The sequence below is a fragment of the Osmerus eperlanus genome, unplaced genomic scaffold (genome assembly GCF_963692335.1).
Source record: "Osmerus eperlanus unplaced genomic scaffold, fOsmEpe2.1 SCAFFOLD_63, whole genome shotgun sequence".
Classification (NCBI taxonomy): domain Eukaryota; kingdom Metazoa; phylum Chordata; class Actinopteri; order Osmeriformes; family Osmeridae; genus Osmerus; species Osmerus eperlanus.
In genome coordinates, this window is record NW_026911660.1 from 52,253 (window position 1) to 70,433 (window position 18,181).

Genomic DNA, 18,181 nt, shown 5'->3' on the forward strand with positions numbered 1-18,181 from the left:
GTGCAGATGGACAATGACCCGAAGCATACTGCGAAAGCAACCAAAGCGTTTTTTAAGGCAAAGAAGTGGAATGTTCTGCAATGGCCAAGTCAATCACCTGACCTAAATCCAATTGAGCATGCATTTCACTTGCTAAAGACAAAACTGAAGGGAAAATGCCCCAAGAACAAGCAGGAACTGAAGACAGTTGCAGTAGAGGCCTGGCAGAGCATCACCAGGGACGAAACCCAGCGTCTGGTGATGTCTATGGGTTCCAGACTTCAGGCTGTCATTGACTGCAAAGGATTTGCAACCAAGTATTAAAAGTGACAATTAGATTTATGATTATGTTAGTTTGTCCAATTATTTTTGGTCCCTTAAAAAGGGGGGGGCCACATATAAAATGTGTTGTAATTCCTACACCGTTCACCTGATTTGGATGTAAATACCCTGAAATTAAAGCTGAAAGTCTGCACATTTCAAATCCATTGTGGTGGTATACAGAGCCAAAATGATGAAAATTGTGTCAATGTCCAAATATTTATGGATCTAACTGTAAGTGACAACAACCAGACTGTGCAGCACCACAGAGAGCAGAATACAGTCGTGTCTTTGTCTACAACGTCTCAATGTGTACACAGCAGTGTGAACACTGACTAAATGTGATATCTGTTAAATAACAGTTTGTGTTGGAGTTCAGGTCCGCTGCACCATCTACCTTTAGACTTAGTCCGCTGAGCTAAAGCCTGGAGGCACAATGTAGAGTTTGAGGTCTAGAAATAATGGTTGATGAACAAGGTCATAGATACCTGCCACAGAGCAGAGGAAGACCACAAACACACTTCCTGTAGTTCTCAACTCCATAGCTGCATCACCACCCTGCAGTCTGACATACACAACAGCAGTCAACAAAACACACTTCTAATAACTACTGAAAGACATGAATTAATACTAACTAATGTTTACGGAACTGCTGGACCTCCAATATCCAGCATCAACATGCTTTCTCGCCCCAGAGTTATGTGGGCGGGACTTCAAGAGTTGCTTCATGTAAATTGCATAAACTCAGGTCTGATCTGAGTAAACGTTTATTATTGTAAAACATTCATATAATTTAATTTTGATCGTAAGTGTCCTTCATTTGCTGTAGTGAAAAACACCAGATCAACACGACTGACTGCTACAAAACTGATGTTTACCACGACCTGACAGAATCACAAGACCAGTTTAGGCTTTGAACACAACATACAACAATCAAAACATAACAGTCTAAAAAGTTATTTTATGACACTGTCTCAAATGTAATTATGTAAACACTTACATCTTGGATGAATGGTATTGTGTGGATGAACTGGCACTGGCTCTTCCTAGCTGTGAACAGTGGAGTCTGTGGAAGAGATGCTAAAGACAATAGCTTCCTCTTTAGAGCATTTACATACTGTACACAACTTCCTGTACACAACTGACCTCCACCCTCCCTCCCACCCCACCACCACGACTACAGACGCTGTGATGATGCAGGCTGTGGGTGAAACTGGAGTCAGGAGAGACCGAGAGATGGAGAGATAAGGCGGGCTGGAGAGAGGGCGACAGAGTGAGAGAGTGTGTGTGTATGGGTCTGTGTGTGTGTGTCAAAGATAGAGAAAGAGGGAGAGAGAGTGTGAGAGAAAGTGTGAACGAGTGTGAGAGAGAGTGTGGGTGAGATAAATAGAGACAGAGAGAGTTAAGTAAAGACTACACAGAGCTTGATATAAACGAGAAATTAAGGATATCTCTGGGCGAAGGGCCTACAGCAAGTCTTGCCGCTAGATATGTATCTCAATGTCACATCCTGAGGGACAGTGAATCAACCTTGTGTGATTCAACTCACTATGCTACTGCTATTTTGTTATATTATTATTGTTAGACTCCTTGTTTTATGTTTTGATATGTAAAAAAAAGATTGAAGATTTTTTTTTTTTTTTTTTATTGTTTAAAAAAAAAAGGTTTACAATTTTTTTTTTTTTTGACGTTTTTGAAAGGTTCCAAAAATATTTTTTGGCCTGTGGCATATGATTCAAGTCAGATGGCATAAGAATATCATATTTTACTTAATAATCTAACAGGCATTGAATCAATGTGTGTGTTATGTGTGAGTGTGTGTAAGAGTGTGTGTGTGTGTTCAGGTCCTGGCTCTGGTGACGGTGCAGTAGAGTACAGAGGGATCCTCGGTGGTCTGAACAGTGACTCTGAAGGTCAGAGAGACAGAAGACAGACATTACAAACCAGCACCAGCAGATCTCTGGCTGCCCTGACACAGTAAACGCCTCTCTGGTCAGCTCCGCAAGTAAAACATTTAGCTCCAGACGTTTTTTTTAACAAAACTTTAATAGTTTTGCTCTACGAACTGTGACAGATGTAAGAGCAAGAAGGTCAAAGTTCAAGGAGCAATGTTATGACGAAGTTGTATGTCCCAATAGTGTTCATACTGCATGCAACAGTATGTACTTTGTGAGGGCAGCTGCATTACGTACTAAGTGTGTTTGAGGCGCAGGGAGAGTGTGTGTACACCTGTTATATCTGATGTAATGACATGATAAACTCACCAGGGGGCAGGATTGAGATGGTTGAACTTCACAGCAGCGTACTGCACATCCTCTTCCTGGTTCTGGGGCTGCACTGATTGGTTGTTGGAGTAGAGGGGGACGTCATGGGTCTTGGAGCGAGAGAAGTCGACGCTAGCGTAGTGAACGTCATCCTGCTGGCCTGTGTGTGTGTCTGTGTGTGTGTCTGTGTGTGTGTGTGTGTCTGTGTGTGTGTGTCTGTGTGTGTGTGTGTGTGTCTGGACAGCAGGGACAGGGTTCAGGGTTGTGGCTGAGACGTTGTCATACACAAAACAGGAGTCCCCCTGGAGGAGAGAGAGAGAGGAAAAATAGAAATACATGCATCATACACAAAGTAGTCCAACCTCTTGCCTTTATCTCATCCCAGAAGTTACACACACACACACACGTGCACACACACACACCTGTCCATTGTCTACCGAGGGCCTGGGATCAGTAGAAGGTTTGGAAGCCTTCTTTCTCCTGTAAATAAATGGAAAAGTAAATCTATCATTGTACTACCTACCACCACACTGTTTGTATAGATTAAATACACAAACCCGACTATGTAGTAATGACGAAACCAAAATCAACAGTTGTATTGTTTAGTAGTACATACAGCTATACCCAGTACAACATTACATTTAAAGTCCCTTCCTCACCTGCAGAGGAGGCAGGCAGAGAGGAGGATGACGGCCAGGAGAACAGAGACTGTGGTTCCTGCTGCTGCAGCCTGAGCTGTTGAGATCCCTGAACAACACAACAGGGGAAACCAGGCCTGCACTGTACATCACATGGTGACAAAAACCTTTGGTATGTAGTAAACCATGGTGAATATGTATTTATTTATATCATTTTCCTACCTGTCCTAACGATCACAGTGATCATTAAAAAGGAGGACTTTGTAGCTCCTACTGTATTCCCAGCCTGACAGTAGTATCCTCCACTGTCCTCAGATCTGATGTTAGTGATGGTGTAGCTCTGTCCAGATGATTTAGATGAGGTGATGTTCTCCTGGTACCAGGTGTATGTCTGCACTGGTGGGTTAGCATCACTGCTGCAGGTCAGAGTCACTGAACTGCCCTCCACTACTTCACCAGAGGGGCTGACTGACACTGATAGATACCTTGGCTTGTCTGAAATAGGACATGTATAGTAAATATACTGTTCATTTTTGACATTTTATTGATTTATTGTATTCTGTAACTAAAGCGTGATGTAGCACACACATACACGTGACATTGAGAGTCTCTTCAGGAGAGCGGAGATGCTGGTGTTCTGTCACAGCACAGGAGTATCTGCCTGCATCCTCACTGCTGACTGAGTCCAGGTACAGGAGCTTCTGTTGGTTCTCTGGCCTCGTTTGGTTGTTCTTGTACCAGATGTAGGAGGGGTTACCAGTCAGAGGACAGGTGGAGCTACATGTCAGGGTCACGTTCTGTCCCTCCGTCACTGTGGACGGAGTCACCTTCACCTGAAGACCTGGGGTCAGAAACAACAGCAGTCATCTAACAGTGATACAAGCCCTGTCCTCAGGTCACAAGGTCAGAGTCTCAGTACAGAACAATGTTCAGCACCACCCCTGTCAGTGACAGCAGAGACTAGTGAGTGACACACTCCAGCTACTGTTGGCTTCTGAGCTCCACACTTAGATCAGATGCAGTTACACCACATCAGGAATAAAGGTGTTGTAGACAGCTGGGACAGACTGTAGGAGGTTGATAAAGGTTCTATCTTCATGTTTTAAAATAACTAAACAGTAACATTCAGAATAGATACAGACAGTAGAGCAACACAGAGAGAATAACTGTACCTGTAACAGAGAGAGTGACTCCTGCATCACCATACCATTTCCCTTCTGGTTGGTCAGTAATAAACCTGAACTTGTACACAGAAGCATCTCTCTCTCTCAGGTCTGTAATCGTCAGGGTTGCTTCACTCTTGTTATCCCCACGGTACTGCACACGACCTGCATACTCTGGGTCCAGACTCAGGTCGTTGGGTTTATCCGTCCATGTGGTAAACCAGAATGTTTTACTGACTTTACCTTCGGGATAAGTATAGGAGCAGGACAGGTTCACTGATGAGCCTCTCAAGGCACAGACACTCTTCAGGGTGTAGGTCACTCCCCAGTCCTGACCCAGCACCACTGCAACACAGTCACACATCACCAGCACATTAGAGGAAGCACAAACCTACTGGCTCACATGCAGCGCTAGCAGAGGTTGTTCAGTGTGCAACCTTGCATGAGACCTGGAGACTTGGGTCAGCTCCCTCAGGTCAACACAAGGCTTTAGCTCAGCGGGCTAGCACTGTCTCGTCAGACATGCAGACAAGACTAGCCATGACTAGTCAGTTAACCCTGTTAACAGTCAGTCACATGACCACTCCTGTCATAAGTGTCAGTGTCTGCAGAAGTTGCAGTTTAGCAGAAAGGGAACTTCAAAAGTGTCACTCAGGGAAGTATTAAGATACGGATAAACATCAGATAAGTGACAACAACCAGACTGTGCAGCACCACAGAGAGCAGAATACAGTCGTGTCTTTGTCTACAACGTCTCAATGTGTACACAGCAGTGTAAAAACAAACTAAATGTGATATCTGTTAATAACAGTTTGTGTTGGAGTTCAGGTCCGCTGCACCTAGCCTTAGTCCGCTGAGCTAAAGCCTGGATGCACAATGTAGAGTTAGAAGTCTAGAGTTAATGGTTAATGAACAAGGTTATACATACCTTCCACAGAGCAGAGGAAGACCACAAACACACTTCCTGTAGTTCTCAACTCCATCACCACCCTGCAGTCTGACAGACACAACAGACGTCAACAAAACACACTGCTAATAACTACTGAAAGACATGAATTAATACTAACTAATGTTTACAGAACTGCTGGACCTCCAATATCCAGCATCAACATGCTTTCTCGCCCCAGAGTTATGTGGGCGGGACTTCAAGAGTTGTTACATGTAAATTGCATAAACTCAGGTCTGATCTGAGTAAACGTTTATTACTGTAAAACATTCATATAATTTAATGTTGATCGTAAGTGTCCTTCATTTGCTGTAGTGAAAAACACCAGATCAACACGACTGACTGCTACAAAACTGATGTTTACCACAACCTGACAGAATCACAAGGCAAGTTTAGGCTTTGAACACAACGTACAACAATCAAAACATAACAGTCTAAAATGTTATTTTACGACACTGTCTCAAATGTAATTATGTAAACACTTACATCTTGGATGAATGGTATTGTGTGGATGAACTGGCACTGGCTCTTCCTAGCTGTGAACAGTGGAGTCTGTGATTGATGCTGGTAATGAGTAGCTAGGGGAAGAGATGCTGAAGAAAAGAGCTTCCTCTTTAGAACATTTACATACTGTACACAACTGACTGTACACAACCGACCTCCACCCTCCTACCCACCCCACCACCACGACTACAGACGCTGTGATGATGCAGGCTGTGGGGGAAACTGGAGTCAGGAGAGACCGAGAGATGGAGAGATAAGGCGGGCTGGAGAGAGGGCGACAGAGTGAGAGAGAGGGAGAGTGTGTGTGTATGGGTGTGTGTGTGTGTGTGTGTGTGCGTGTGTGTGTGTGTGTGTGTGTGAGGGTGTGTGAGGGTGTGTGTGTGTGTCAGATAAAGTGTGAACGAGTGTGACTGTCCATATAGGGCAGAAAGGGAGCATGTTTTTCCTAACATGACTGGAGGTTAAAAGGGGAGATTTCCTGATCCAGCACCTGTCCACCTGATCCTGTCAGATCAAGAGGGGGAGGAAGGAAGGTGTGTGTTCAACAATGATGACGCTAAATAAATACAAAATGATCATGAAAAGGATTTTAACTGACATCTTTTACTGTTTACAAAAACATATTGTGCCGAGTGCAACACTTAATCACACAAGCGATAAATCATTAAATCAATCAATTAATCAATCTTACTGTATTGTTTGAACGTTGAGGCGTCTACCCTTATACAATAGAAATACAACAGTGGTATTAATGTGGCTTAACACTCAACGTTAACGAAGCAATACAAAAATATTTATTAAAAAAATAAGTTATATGTCTTGTACTCCCATGCAGTCAGGGTGCCTAAACAATGAAAGAAAGATGAAACACTAAGATCAAATCAAAATAAAGGACATGAATATAACACAACATCCAACCAGAATTGGAGATCATGCAATATTATACAACAATTTAACCCGACCAAGTCACTGGATTGCAGAAATGGCAAAAGTACACACATCCTTCACTCAAGTAAAAGTACAGATGATCATGCTTAAAATGTAGAAGTGGAAGTACTGACTACACTTTTTCAATCAAGTTAAAGTAAAGAAGTTTGGTCTCTACAAAGTAGGCATTAACTACTACCTATTGGACCTCACATCATATGAATACATTACGTAATAAAAAAAGACACTGTAGACACACAGCGCATTCGCCAGGAATGCTTTTCGACAATTATGAATAGTAAAAAAAATACTTTTGAAAAAAAGATTTGAAAAGTTGAAAAAAGGTTTGAGAAAAAAAGTTTTGAAAGGTAGAGGTTTTTGTTGTTGTTTTAGAATAAAAAGTTTGGGTTTGTCCATGCGTTAACAGTGTGTATGCATATGTACATGTGTTAACAGTGTGTGTAGGTGTGTGTCTGTGTGTGTATGTGTAAGTGTGTGTAAGGGTGTGTGTGTGTGTGTGTGTGTGTGTGTGTGTGTGTGTGTGTGTGTGTGTGTGTGTGTGTGTGTGTGTGTGTGTGTGTGTGTGTGTGTCAGAGTGTGTGTGTGTGTTCAGGTCCTGGCTCTGGTGACGGTGCAGTAGAGTACAGAGGGATCCTCGGTGGTCTGAACAGAGACTCTGAAGGTCAGAGAGACAGAATGACACCACAACCTTAAACACATCATACAACACATGCAGTACTGTATACTAGACATGATGTGTACACAGTACATCATACAACACATGCAGTACTGTATACTAGACATGATGTGTACACAGTACATCATACAACACATGCAGTACTGTGTACTAGACATGATGTGTACACAGTACATCATACAACACATGCAGTACTGTGTACTAGACATGATGTGTACACAGTACATCATACAACACATGCAGTACTGTGTACTAGACATGATGTGTACACAGTACATCATACAACACATGCAGTACTGTATACTAGACATAATGTGTACGCAATCCTGTTCCATGTGATGTAATGACATGATATGCTCACCGGGGGGCAGGATTGGGCCGGTTGAACTGCACAGCAGCGTACTGCACATCCTCTTCCTGGTTCTGGGGCTGCACTGATTGGATGGTGGAGTAGAGGGGGACGTCCTGGGTCTTGGAGCGAGAGAAGTCGACGCTGGCGTAGTGGACGTCATCCTGCTGGCCTGTGTCTGTGTGTGTGTTGGTGTGTGTGTCTGTGTTTGTGTGTGTGTCTGTGTGTGTGTCTGTGTGTGTGTTTGTGTGTGTCTGGACAGCAGGGACAGTGTTCAGGGCGATGGCTGAGACGTTGTCATACACAGGACCAGAGTCCCCCTGGAGGAGAGAGACACAAATGGATAATACAACCAGATAATACAAACACACTCATGCATGCATGCACACACACATGCATGCACACACACATGCATGCACACACACATGCATGCACACACACATGCATGCACACACTCATGCATGCATGCACACACACATGCATGCACACACACATGCATGCATGCATGCACACACACATGCATGCACACACACACATGCATGCACACACACATGCATGCACACACACATGCATGCACACACACATGCATGCACACACTCATGCATGCATGCACACACACATGCATGCACACACACATGCATGCATGCATGCACACACACATGCATGCACACACACACATGCATGCACACACACATGCATGCATGCACACACACATGCATGCACACAGGTGTTTTACTATCCTAGTGAGGACCGACAATTTACACATTCAAAATGGTGTCATCCTTAAACTGTAACCCTTAATCATAACCTTAATAACCTTAACCCTTAATGTGATCCTAACCGTAATTCTAACCGTAATCCTAACCCACAAAAAAATCCCTGGAAATATGAGTTACGAGGCCCAAGAAAATATATTTTTCTTCGTTTATCATCCTTGTGGGGATGCAAACCAGACCATAAACACACACACCTGTTCGTTATATGCTGGTTGTCTGGAAGCAGAGGATGGTTTTAAAGTCTTCTTCTTCCTGTTAATGAATTAATGAATCTATTAATCATTAATATTTACTTTATTACTTTTACAGATGGTCACTCAGGATTGTGTATTGGGCACCAATACATATATTTTTTTATACATTTGAATTTCTAACAATATTTTCCAGTCCCTTCCTCACCTGCAGAGGAAGCAGGCAGAGAGGAGGATGACGACCAGGAGAACAGAGACTGTGGTTCCTGCTGCTGCAGCCTGAGCTGTTGAGATCCCTGAACAACACAACAGCAGCTTACCTGTTTTTATTATTTTCTTTAGCTTTGAAACAATAAAATGATTTAGGATATCAATGGGAAAACATACAGTTGAGCTGTTAGCGTCATTATGTATGTGAATACTACAACATACATATCTTCACAAATAGGATTGAATCTGTATTGTAAAAAGTGATAGGTGGCTTAAACCTTTCCATCCAGGATGTCATATTATAAATTCTTCACAAGGTGGCGCAAGTAAACCATATTGACTTTATGCCTGAACTACTGGTAGCTTTAACAAAGAGAGTGCAAATATAAAATGGTATCTTACCTTTCAGAGTGATCATTACAACAGAGGAGTTTGTAGCTCCTACTGTATTCCCAGCCTGACAGTAGTATCCTCCACTGTCCTCAGATCTGATGTTAGTGATGGTGTAGCTCTGTCCAGATGATTTAGATGAGGTGATGTTCTCCTGGTACCAGGTGTATGTCTGCACTGGTGGGTTAGCATCACTGCTGCAGGTCAGAGTCACTGAACTGCCCTTCACTACTTCACCAGAGGGACTGACTGACACTGAGGGCTTTCTTGGAGCATCTAGTGGATAAAAAAGCAGAGTGGATTGACTTTTATTTCATAGAAAGTGTAGCAATTGATTTTCCTTCCCTGAACTTCACCAGGGCCATACTTCAAATAGACTGTTGAGGTTCAAAGAATCTGCGTACATGAACACATTTGCTTGTGAAAACAAGGCGTCACACTGTTCACACCTATCACTGCAATTTTAAAGTGGTAATTTAACACCAGAAACGTTCATTTAACTTGTTAGTGTTTAAAAAGGGTACACTCTCGTACGATGGACCTATATTAACACTCCTGGTGTTACATTAACAATATGAAATATGCTTTGTAACACCTGTAAACACATATATGTATTCTACATACTTTATAAAAGCTATTATAGAGATGGATTTAGTGAGACTTACAGTGAACGTTCAGGACCACAGAAGAGTTGGTTCTTCCTCGTTGGTTTTCAGCCTGACAGTAGTATCCTCCACTGTCCTCAGAGCTGATGTTAGTGATGATGTAGTTCTGTTCAGATGATTTAGATGAGGTGATGTTCTCCTTGTACCAGGTGTATGTCTGCACTGGTGGGTTAGCATCACTGCTGCAGGTCAGAGTCACTGAACTGCCCTCCACTACTTCACCAGAGGGACTGACTGACACTGATACATTCCTTGGCTTGTCTGAAATAGGACATGTAGACATAGAGATATGTCAAATCTGAGAATAACAAATAAAACATAGATTATGTTGATGGATTTGTCCAAACGTAGAACTGATTGTGTGTCATACTTACATAAAACATTGATCAGAACTCCATGTGAACTACTGTTACCAACATCATTCTGAGCCCTACACCAATACTGTCCACTGTCCTCAGATCTGATGTTAGTGATGGTGTCGTTCTGTCCTGATGATTTAGATGAGGTGATGTTCTCCTTGTACCAGGTGTATGTCTGCACTGGTGGGTTAGCATCACTGCTGCAGGTCAGAGTCACTGAACTGCCCTCCACTACTTCACCAGAGGGACTGACTGACACTGATATATTCCTTGGTTTATCTGGGGCAATAAAGAGAAGAACAGCTTGAAGTCAGAAGACAGGGTTGACTGAGGTCATTTATAAACTGTGGGAGTCTGAGTCTTACATGTAACATTGAGAGTCTCTTCAGGAGAGCGGAGATGCTGGTGTTCTGTCACAGCACAGGAGTATCTGCCTGCATCCTCACTGCTGACTGAGTCCAGGTACAGGAGCTTCTGTTGGGTATTTCTGTTGGTCACAAGTTGTCCGTTTCTGAACCAGGAAGTGTTGAGACTCACCGAACACTTGGTCTTGCATGTCAGTGAGACTTTATCTCCCTCGGTTACAGATCTCTGTTCAATCTCCACCTTGATGTCTGATGATAACAAGACAGATACATGATCTGCTGGAAGCTGCTGTTTGTGGTGCTAATCTGATGTGTTTGTGTAGAATTACCTGTGACAGTCAGCTGCACTCCAGGATAGCCAGAATACCCCCCATCATATGTTTCCATTCTGAACTTGTACTCAGCTGAGTCAGTCTCTCTCAGGCCTGTAATTCTCAGGATGTGGTGGTTCACCTTACTTTTACTGTATTCAACACGACCTGTGTACTCATAATAACTTTTCAGGTCACTAAATACTTCCCCTTTAAACCAGAATGTATTTCTGGTCTTATAGTAACTAGGGTGTGTGTAGGTGCTGGAGATGTCCACTGATGAGCCTCTCAAGGCACACACCCTCCTGGTGGGGTAATTCACACTCCAGCAGTTCTGCCCAGAAACACCTGAAAGATGTCACAATAAAAACAAGAACTGTACAATTAAACATATTGTAACTGTATCTTTCAGCATGTACATTATACTGTGAGCCAAAACCGACAACCCCCTGCAAAACTGATCAACATTTTCTGACATGAGTGCACCATGTCTAGTATCCTGGGTGATATTAACAAAACACTTACTTCACCCTTGAAGTGAGTCAAACATGATTTAATGATAAATTAACTGATTAACAGCACACTTCCTGAACTACAAAAGATTGAGATGTAATCCAGACTCACACACTGCAGGAGAGTGGAGGTCCTCATGGCCTGCTACTGCACAGGAGTAGCTGTTGACATCATTACTGTAGACATATTCACTGTTACTGGTTCGTCCATACAGGTATTGGTTGTTTTTGTACCAGATGTAGTAGACGGAGCCAGTCAGAGTACAGGTGGAGCTACAGGTCAGGGTCTTAATGTATTTTTCTGTTACCGTCACCTGCAGAGCTAGGTAAGGAAGTGAGGAGAACAGCTGTCAGTTTACTCTGGTTCACTCTACTCAAGCTAGGAACCCTGAAATGATACACTGTTCCTACAAGACTGTGGTACCTGTGACTGAGAGAGAGATTTCTTGTGAGCCAGTTATCCATTGTGAAGAGGATGTTGTTTTAAATCTGAAGTAGTAGACTGCTGAGTCAGTCTCTCTCAGGTCTGTGATCGTCAGGGTGCAGTCTCTGTCCTTATCCCCACGGTACTGAACACGACCTGCATACTCTGGTTGGTCCTGGATGTCATTGGTGTATCCTTGACCATTCTTCCATTTAGACCACTCTGTTGTAGTGACTGTGTGACCACTGGGGTAAGTATAGGAGCAGGACAGGTCCACTGATGAGCCTCTCAAGACACAGACACTCTGGAGGGGGTAAGTCACTCTCCAGTACTGACCCAGCACCACTGCAACACAGTCACACATCACCAGCACATTAGAGGAAGCACAAACCTACTGGCTCACATGCAGCGCTAGCAGAGGTGGTTCAGAGCGTTAGGTTAGCTCCCTCAGGTGAGGGAAGGGCTTTAGCTCAGTGTGCTAACACTGTCTCATCACACATGCTGACAATATGCCAGTCAGTCAGTCAGTTCAATAGTGTCAGGATCAGGAATGGTGTCAAAAGATAGGTGAGATTAAATAGCTACTTGAATTTAAATTGTATTGTAATTCTAATAAGGACTCAAGTTGAAGGTCAAGAGATAAATGAGGTCATAGATACCTGCCACAGAGCAGAGGAAGACCACAAACACACTTCCTGTAGTTCTCAACTCCATAGTTGCATCACCACCCTGCGGTCTGACAGACACAACAGAGGTCAACAAAACACACTAATAACTGAATACTTGTCCTGGTGTTCCTCTAATACAGAATACAGCCTCTTGCTAAGATTTCAGCCAATCAGATGAAAAGTGGGCGGGATTTACCCCACAAACGTTTTTGGATGTTTAACTTTCAGCATTATGCTTTTTGTTCACACAGCACAGCATACGAAATCTCAGTAAAATATTATAAGTATTAAATTATATATATTATAAAAGTATTGAACACAACTCATTTTACAACTTAAAACATGAAACGAAACTTCTTCACCATCCTTATAGATGACAAAGTGTCTCACTTTATACTAGAACCAACACATGGAAACGAAAAAGAACACAAACATGAAAACGTAAACGACAACAAAAAATATAATGATCTAAAGAACATATACTTTCAAGACACTGTGACGCCTCTGTCACTTACCGCTCGAGGCTGTCTTCTTACCGCTCGGATGAACGAGGCTGTTGCTGTTTCCTGGCAGCGCGAGGCGTCGATCAGGCAATGTGAGGGTCTGTGGGGAACGCTGGCTCTGAGCATCCAGAAAGTGAGTTGCTCAAGCATGAGCACGGCTTCCTTCCTCTTTAGGACATTTACATAATGCTCTCAAATGAACAAGAACATTTGGAAATCGACGGCATCTCTCATTTCATTCCTCATCCATCAAGGGTTGAAAGTTCGATCTAATCGATCAGATCGATCTCTGTTAGATTTCAGCCAGACGCACAGCATGCTGGGTAGAAACACCCTGACCAGGTGTGGATCGCTTGTCAGATGGGTTAGTGTTGAAATTCCCCTTGGTGACACCCACACACACACACACAGTCACACATTGATGCACACACAGACAGACAGACACACACACACACAGTCACACATTGATGCACACACACACAGACAGACAGACACACACACACACACACAGTCACACATTGATGCGCACACAGTCACACACACAGACACACCCACATCCACACACAGTCACAGAGAGAGAGAGAGAGAGAGAGAGAGAGAGAGAGAGAGAGAGAGAGAGAGAGAGAGAGAGAGAGAGAGAGAGAGAGAGAGAGAGAGAGAGAGAGAGAGAGAGAGAGAGAGTAAGTAAGTAAGTAAGTAAGACTTTATTTATATAGCACATTTCATACAAGAATTGCAGCTCAAGGTGCTTTACATAAAATCAATAAAAACAATAATACAAGTGATAAACAATTCAAACAAAAATAAAAATCCCAATAAGATCTCTGTTCAAGAGAGAAACCAACTTTAAATATGCATCTTAAAAGTAACAATAATATAATTAATAAAAGTAGGAAAACCCTTTTGAGATAAAATTACTTAAATGCTTCGGTAAAAAGGTAGGTTTTAAGCTGTCTTTTAAAAATGTCTAGAGTGTTTGCTTCCCTAATATTTATGGAATTTGTTCCATAGTTTTGGGGCGTAATTGACAAAGGCCGAATCACCAATCTTCTTATGACTGCTTCTGGTGACCTCTAATAGGCCTGCATTTGATGATCGCAGTGTTCTAGCTGGTGTGTAGTTTATAAAGGAGTTAGCAATGTAGCTAGGTCCTTGTCCGTGTAGAGCTTTGTATGTGAGGAAAAGGACCTTAAGAGAAAGAGAGATAGAGAGAGAGAGAGAGAGAGAGAGAGAGAGAGAGAGAGAGAGAGAGAGAGAGAGAAAGAGAGAGAGAGAAAGAGAGAGAAAGAGAGAGAGACAGAGATCAGTGAGATCCTATTGGCGGATAGACATCAAAGTCTTCCCCCCTCTAGGACAGTCTAGAGATGCAAGGAACCGGAGAGAGACTCTTGAGATGCAGCCCACCTGGTGTGTGGCTGCTGCTCGGGTGAATCTCAAACCTCTCGGCTGGAAGCAGAAGAGGAGGAGGCCGGAAGAACAGGAAGTGAGATCACAGAGGAAATTGTCTCCAACCACGGAAAGACAAAGAGGAGGAAGAGGATGAACCTTGCTCTGTGGAAAAGTTTTGAAGTTGAGGCAACATTTCGATTTACATTTAGTCATTTAGCAGACGCTCTTATCCAGAGCGACTTACAGTAAGTACAGGGACGTTCTCCCCGAGGATAATCGTATAAACAATTTGATTGACACAAATACATAACATAGAAGGAAAACCGTGAAAACAAATGTAAAAACCGTGTTTTATTAAATACATGTTTCTAGGCTTCATCGGGTCTTTAACAGAGAGTGCTGTTGTCTCTAGTGGCTGGCTGAGGTACTGCAGCCTCGCCTCGCTGCCATGCGTGAGCTGAACACTCCGGTCATTATGTCACCAGCATCATCAACATTGCATGCACAGTTATTTCATAGTACTTTTTATATTAATTTATTCTGTGTTTAATGTTCATGTGTTATGTTGAATACTTTTTTTCAAAAATATAATGTTGGGATATTGTGATAAATTACTATTACTACAAATATTACATACCATTTAGGGAGCCATTTACAAAAAGACCACGTGTTTTATTATTAAGATTAAGAGATCTGTCCGGCTTCCAATTAAATTCAGTTTAATTCTGCTAACTTTAGCTTCAGTTTGGTTCAGATCTTCATCATGTGGTTCAATTCAGTATCACCATCAATTAACAGGAGATTCCTGTAACTTTCTCTCTCACACGCACACACACACACGCACACACACATTCACTCCTCCTCCTCGTCTCCTACAGTTTCCGTAGATGATGTTCTGGGGTTGTCATGGTTTCTTGTCTCTTCCTCGTTGGTCTGGGATGTGCTTGTAGCGACACTTGTCGCCATGGATACAGCCGGTAGTCCTCCAGAAGAAGCACTGGTCTCCGTTCACCGGCGCCAGACGTCTGGGTCTGAGGGGACACACACACACACACGCACACACACATAAACACAACACACACATACACACACACATACACACACATGTTAATATCTGAGACTGAGGACACACAGACACATACACACACCTTGTGGAGACAGACGGGCAGTGTGTTGACACACACACAGACTCACCCTGTGGAGAGAGGGGGGGGGTGTGTTGCCGTGGTGATGATGCCTGGGTTAGTCCTCGGTATCCAGCGGTCTGGGTACCTGATCACCAGCCTGGTGTTCTCCAGCTCCACACCCTGGACACACACACACCGGGAATCACACACACACACACACCGGGAATCACGCACACACACACCGGGAATCACACACACACACACCGGGAATCACACACACACACCGGGAATCACACACACACACACCGTGAATCACACACACACACCACAAATCACAAATCACACACACCACGAGTCACACACGCTGCAAATCACGAATCTCACACACTACATACACAGACCACTCACACACGCAGACACGCGCCAGTCTCACCTGCAGCTTGTCCAAGGCCTTGGCAGCCATATTGGCGTTGCGGAAGTTGACGAAAGCACAGAAGCGCTCATGCAGGACACGAATACTCTCGATATCCCCGTACCTGTAACCAGCAGAACAGATGTGTGTGAATGTGTGTGTGTGTGTGTGAATGTGTGTGTGAGTGTATGTGTATGTGTATGTGTGTGTTTGAAAGTGTGAGTATGACTCTTACTGTGTGCGAGCGTGGCAGTTGTGTGTGCGTGTGTGTGTGTGTATTGAACATATAAATTGCACAGAAAATACAGTTTAAAATACAAGCACACACACACACACAGTGGGACCCGTACGTTTTGAAGAGGTTCCGTATGTGTGTCTCAGTCAGATCCACGGTGATGTTCCCCACCCACAGAGAAGGACAGGGAGACCTAGGGGGGAGGGAGAGGGGAGGGGAGGGGAGGGGAGGGGAGGGGAGGGGAGGGGAGGGGAGAGGAGAGGAGAGGAGAGGAGAGGAGAGGAGAGGAGAAGAGAGGAGAGGAGAGGAGGGGAGGGGAGGTTAGAACAAGAATACCATCACTGTCACCTGTGATACACACACACACACACACATGGTGTCAACACCTGTACACATCTGTGTAAAACTGTCACGACGGCTAAAGGCGGTACTGAATTTAGCTCGGGTGAACGAGGAGCAAAGAGTTGCACGGTGGCGTGATGATTGAATCCTACAGAGACTTGAGTTGGAGATGGGCGGTACATACCCACTGTAGTCGGGAGGGGAGGCGGGGCCAGACACTGCAGGAGAGAGGAGAACTCTGTCACCGTGGGAACTCTGTCACCGTGGTGACGAGGAGTTCTCATATTGAGGGAAGGTATTGAGGCAGCCGGGGAAGCACTGAGATTTTTTATACATTCTTAATTCATTTTACATTTTAAAGGTTGACAAAAATATGTATTAGCATTAATTTAAATACTAATATGTTACATTAGAGCTCAGACAGACACCATCCCGGCAGGCTGACTGTAAGAATGAATACGTATGTTGGGTTGGGTACAGAGTGATTTAAATACAGTACAGTAAACAAGTTCAAATATAGTTGCCAAAGGTCTCCTACCCATCTAGGGCACAGCCTGACGGAACAGTCTCAACACAGTGTAAGCTACCGTCTTCTGTCGTGGGATTCCAAGTAAACCATTTCCTAACTGACACTAAGGCTCAAGTCTCCTTGCGTTGCGGAGCTTGAGGCCCCCCTGTGCAGAATATAGAAACTGGGAGATGTCAGCAAGATGACCTACGACCTTGGCTGAACAGGTGCAGAGCTAAAAACTCATCCTGTCACCGTGGTAACCAGACCCAGAGTTTCCCCTGTCGGTTGGTCTGGCGCCCTGTGTGGCGGTAGGTGGTAGTGCAGGTGGATGTTACCTCTGGTTGCTTCAGCAGAAGCCAGGGCTGCCTGGACAGTAGAGAACTTCTCCAGCAGCATCACACTGTGATCCTCCTCAAAGCCCAGGTCCTGTGGAGGAGGAGGAGGGGGTGGAAGAGGAGGAGGAGGAGGAGGAGGAGGAGGAGGAGGAGGAGGAGGAGGAGGAGGAGGAGGAGGGGTGGAAGAGGAGGAGGAGAGGAGGAGGAGGAGGAGGAGGAGGAGGAGGAGGAGGAGGAGGAGGAGGAGGAAGAGGAGGAGGAGGAGGAGGAGGAGGAGGAGGGGGGAGGAGGAGGAGAAGGAGAAGGAGGAGGAGGAGGAGGAGGAGGAGGAGGAGGAGGAGGAGGAGGAGGAGGAGGAGGAGGAGGAGGAGGAGGAGGAGGGGTGGAAGAGGAGGAGGAGGAGGAGGAGGAGGAGGAGGAGGAGGAGGAGGAGGAGGAGGAAGAGGAGGAGGAGGAGGAGGAGGAGGAGGAGGAGGAGGAGGGAGGAGGAGGAGGAGGGGGCATTGAATACTTAATATTGAAATTCAAACACCAACGAATTTGTTGGGTTTGAAGTCACCTCTTTAATATTTGAATATTAATTTAATTTCAATGGAATAAAAATTCAGATAAAAAAATCAATATGCTTCCATAAGAAAGAGTGAGAGAGGGAGAGAGAGAGAGAGGTG

At 44.1% G+C, this 18,181-nt stretch overlaps 2 protein-coding genes across 2 annotated transcripts; both read right to left on the reverse strand.

The window, feature by feature from the left end:
• Positions 1-1,994: 1,994 nt before the first annotated feature.
• Positions 1,995-12,777, reverse strand: LOC134016415 (B-cell receptor CD22-like). Its single transcript, XM_062455781.1, has 8 exons — positions 12,651-12,777; positions 4,375-4,710; positions 3,795-4,043; positions 3,425-3,697; positions 3,224-3,311; positions 2,987-3,044; positions 2,565-2,866; positions 1,995-2,207 (listed from the first exon to the last, which is right to left on the reverse strand). Coding segments are annotated over exons 1-8 (1,362 nt in total). The 5' UTR covers positions 12,706-12,777; the 3' UTR covers positions 1,995-2,206.
• Positions 12,778-14,887: 2,110 nt separating this feature from the next.
• Positions 14,888-17,599, reverse strand: LOC134016410 (uncharacterized). Its single transcript, XM_062455773.1, has 6 exons — positions 17,514-17,599; positions 16,852-16,885; positions 16,441-16,518; positions 16,112-16,214; positions 15,746-15,858; positions 14,888-15,582 (listed from the first exon to the last, which is right to left on the reverse strand). Exons 1-6 carry the CDS (start codon positions 17,572-17,574, stop codon positions 15,456-15,458), a joined length of 516 nt encoding a protein of 171 aa, XP_062311757.1. The 5' UTR covers positions 17,575-17,599; the 3' UTR covers positions 14,888-15,455.
• Positions 17,600-18,181: the final 582 nt, after the last annotated feature.

What these genes read in the sequence shown, in the direction of transcription:
- LOC134016410 (XM_062455773.1), bottom strand. Translation starts at nt 17,574, where the DNA reads ATGCTGCTGGAGAAGTTCTCTACTGTCCAGGCAGCCCTGGCTTCTGCT. An exon ending in TTCTGCTGAAGCAACCAGAG is followed by an intron (nt 16,886 to 17,513) that starts GTAACATCCACC and finishes TCTCTCCTGCAG; the next exon opens with TGTCTGGCCCCGCCTCCCCT. An exon ending in TCCCCTCCCGACTACAGTGG is followed by an intron (nt 16,519 to 16,851) that starts GTATGTACCGCC and finishes CCTCCCCCCTAG; the next exon opens with GTCTCCCTGTCCTTCTCTGT.
- LOC134016415 (XM_062455781.1), bottom strand. Translation starts at nt 12,705, where the DNA reads ATGGAGTTGAGAACTACAGGAAGTGTGTTTGTGGTCTTCCTCTGCTCT. An exon ending in CTTCCTCTGCTCTGTGGCAG is followed by an intron (nt 4,711 to 12,650) that starts GTATCTATGACC and finishes ACTGTGTTGCAG; the next exon opens with TGGTGCTGGGTCAGGACTGG. An exon ending in CCTCGGTAGACAATGGACAG is followed by an intron (nt 2,867 to 2,986) that starts GTGTGTGTGTGT and finishes TCTCTCCTCCAG; the next exon opens with GGGGACTCCTGTTTTGTGTA.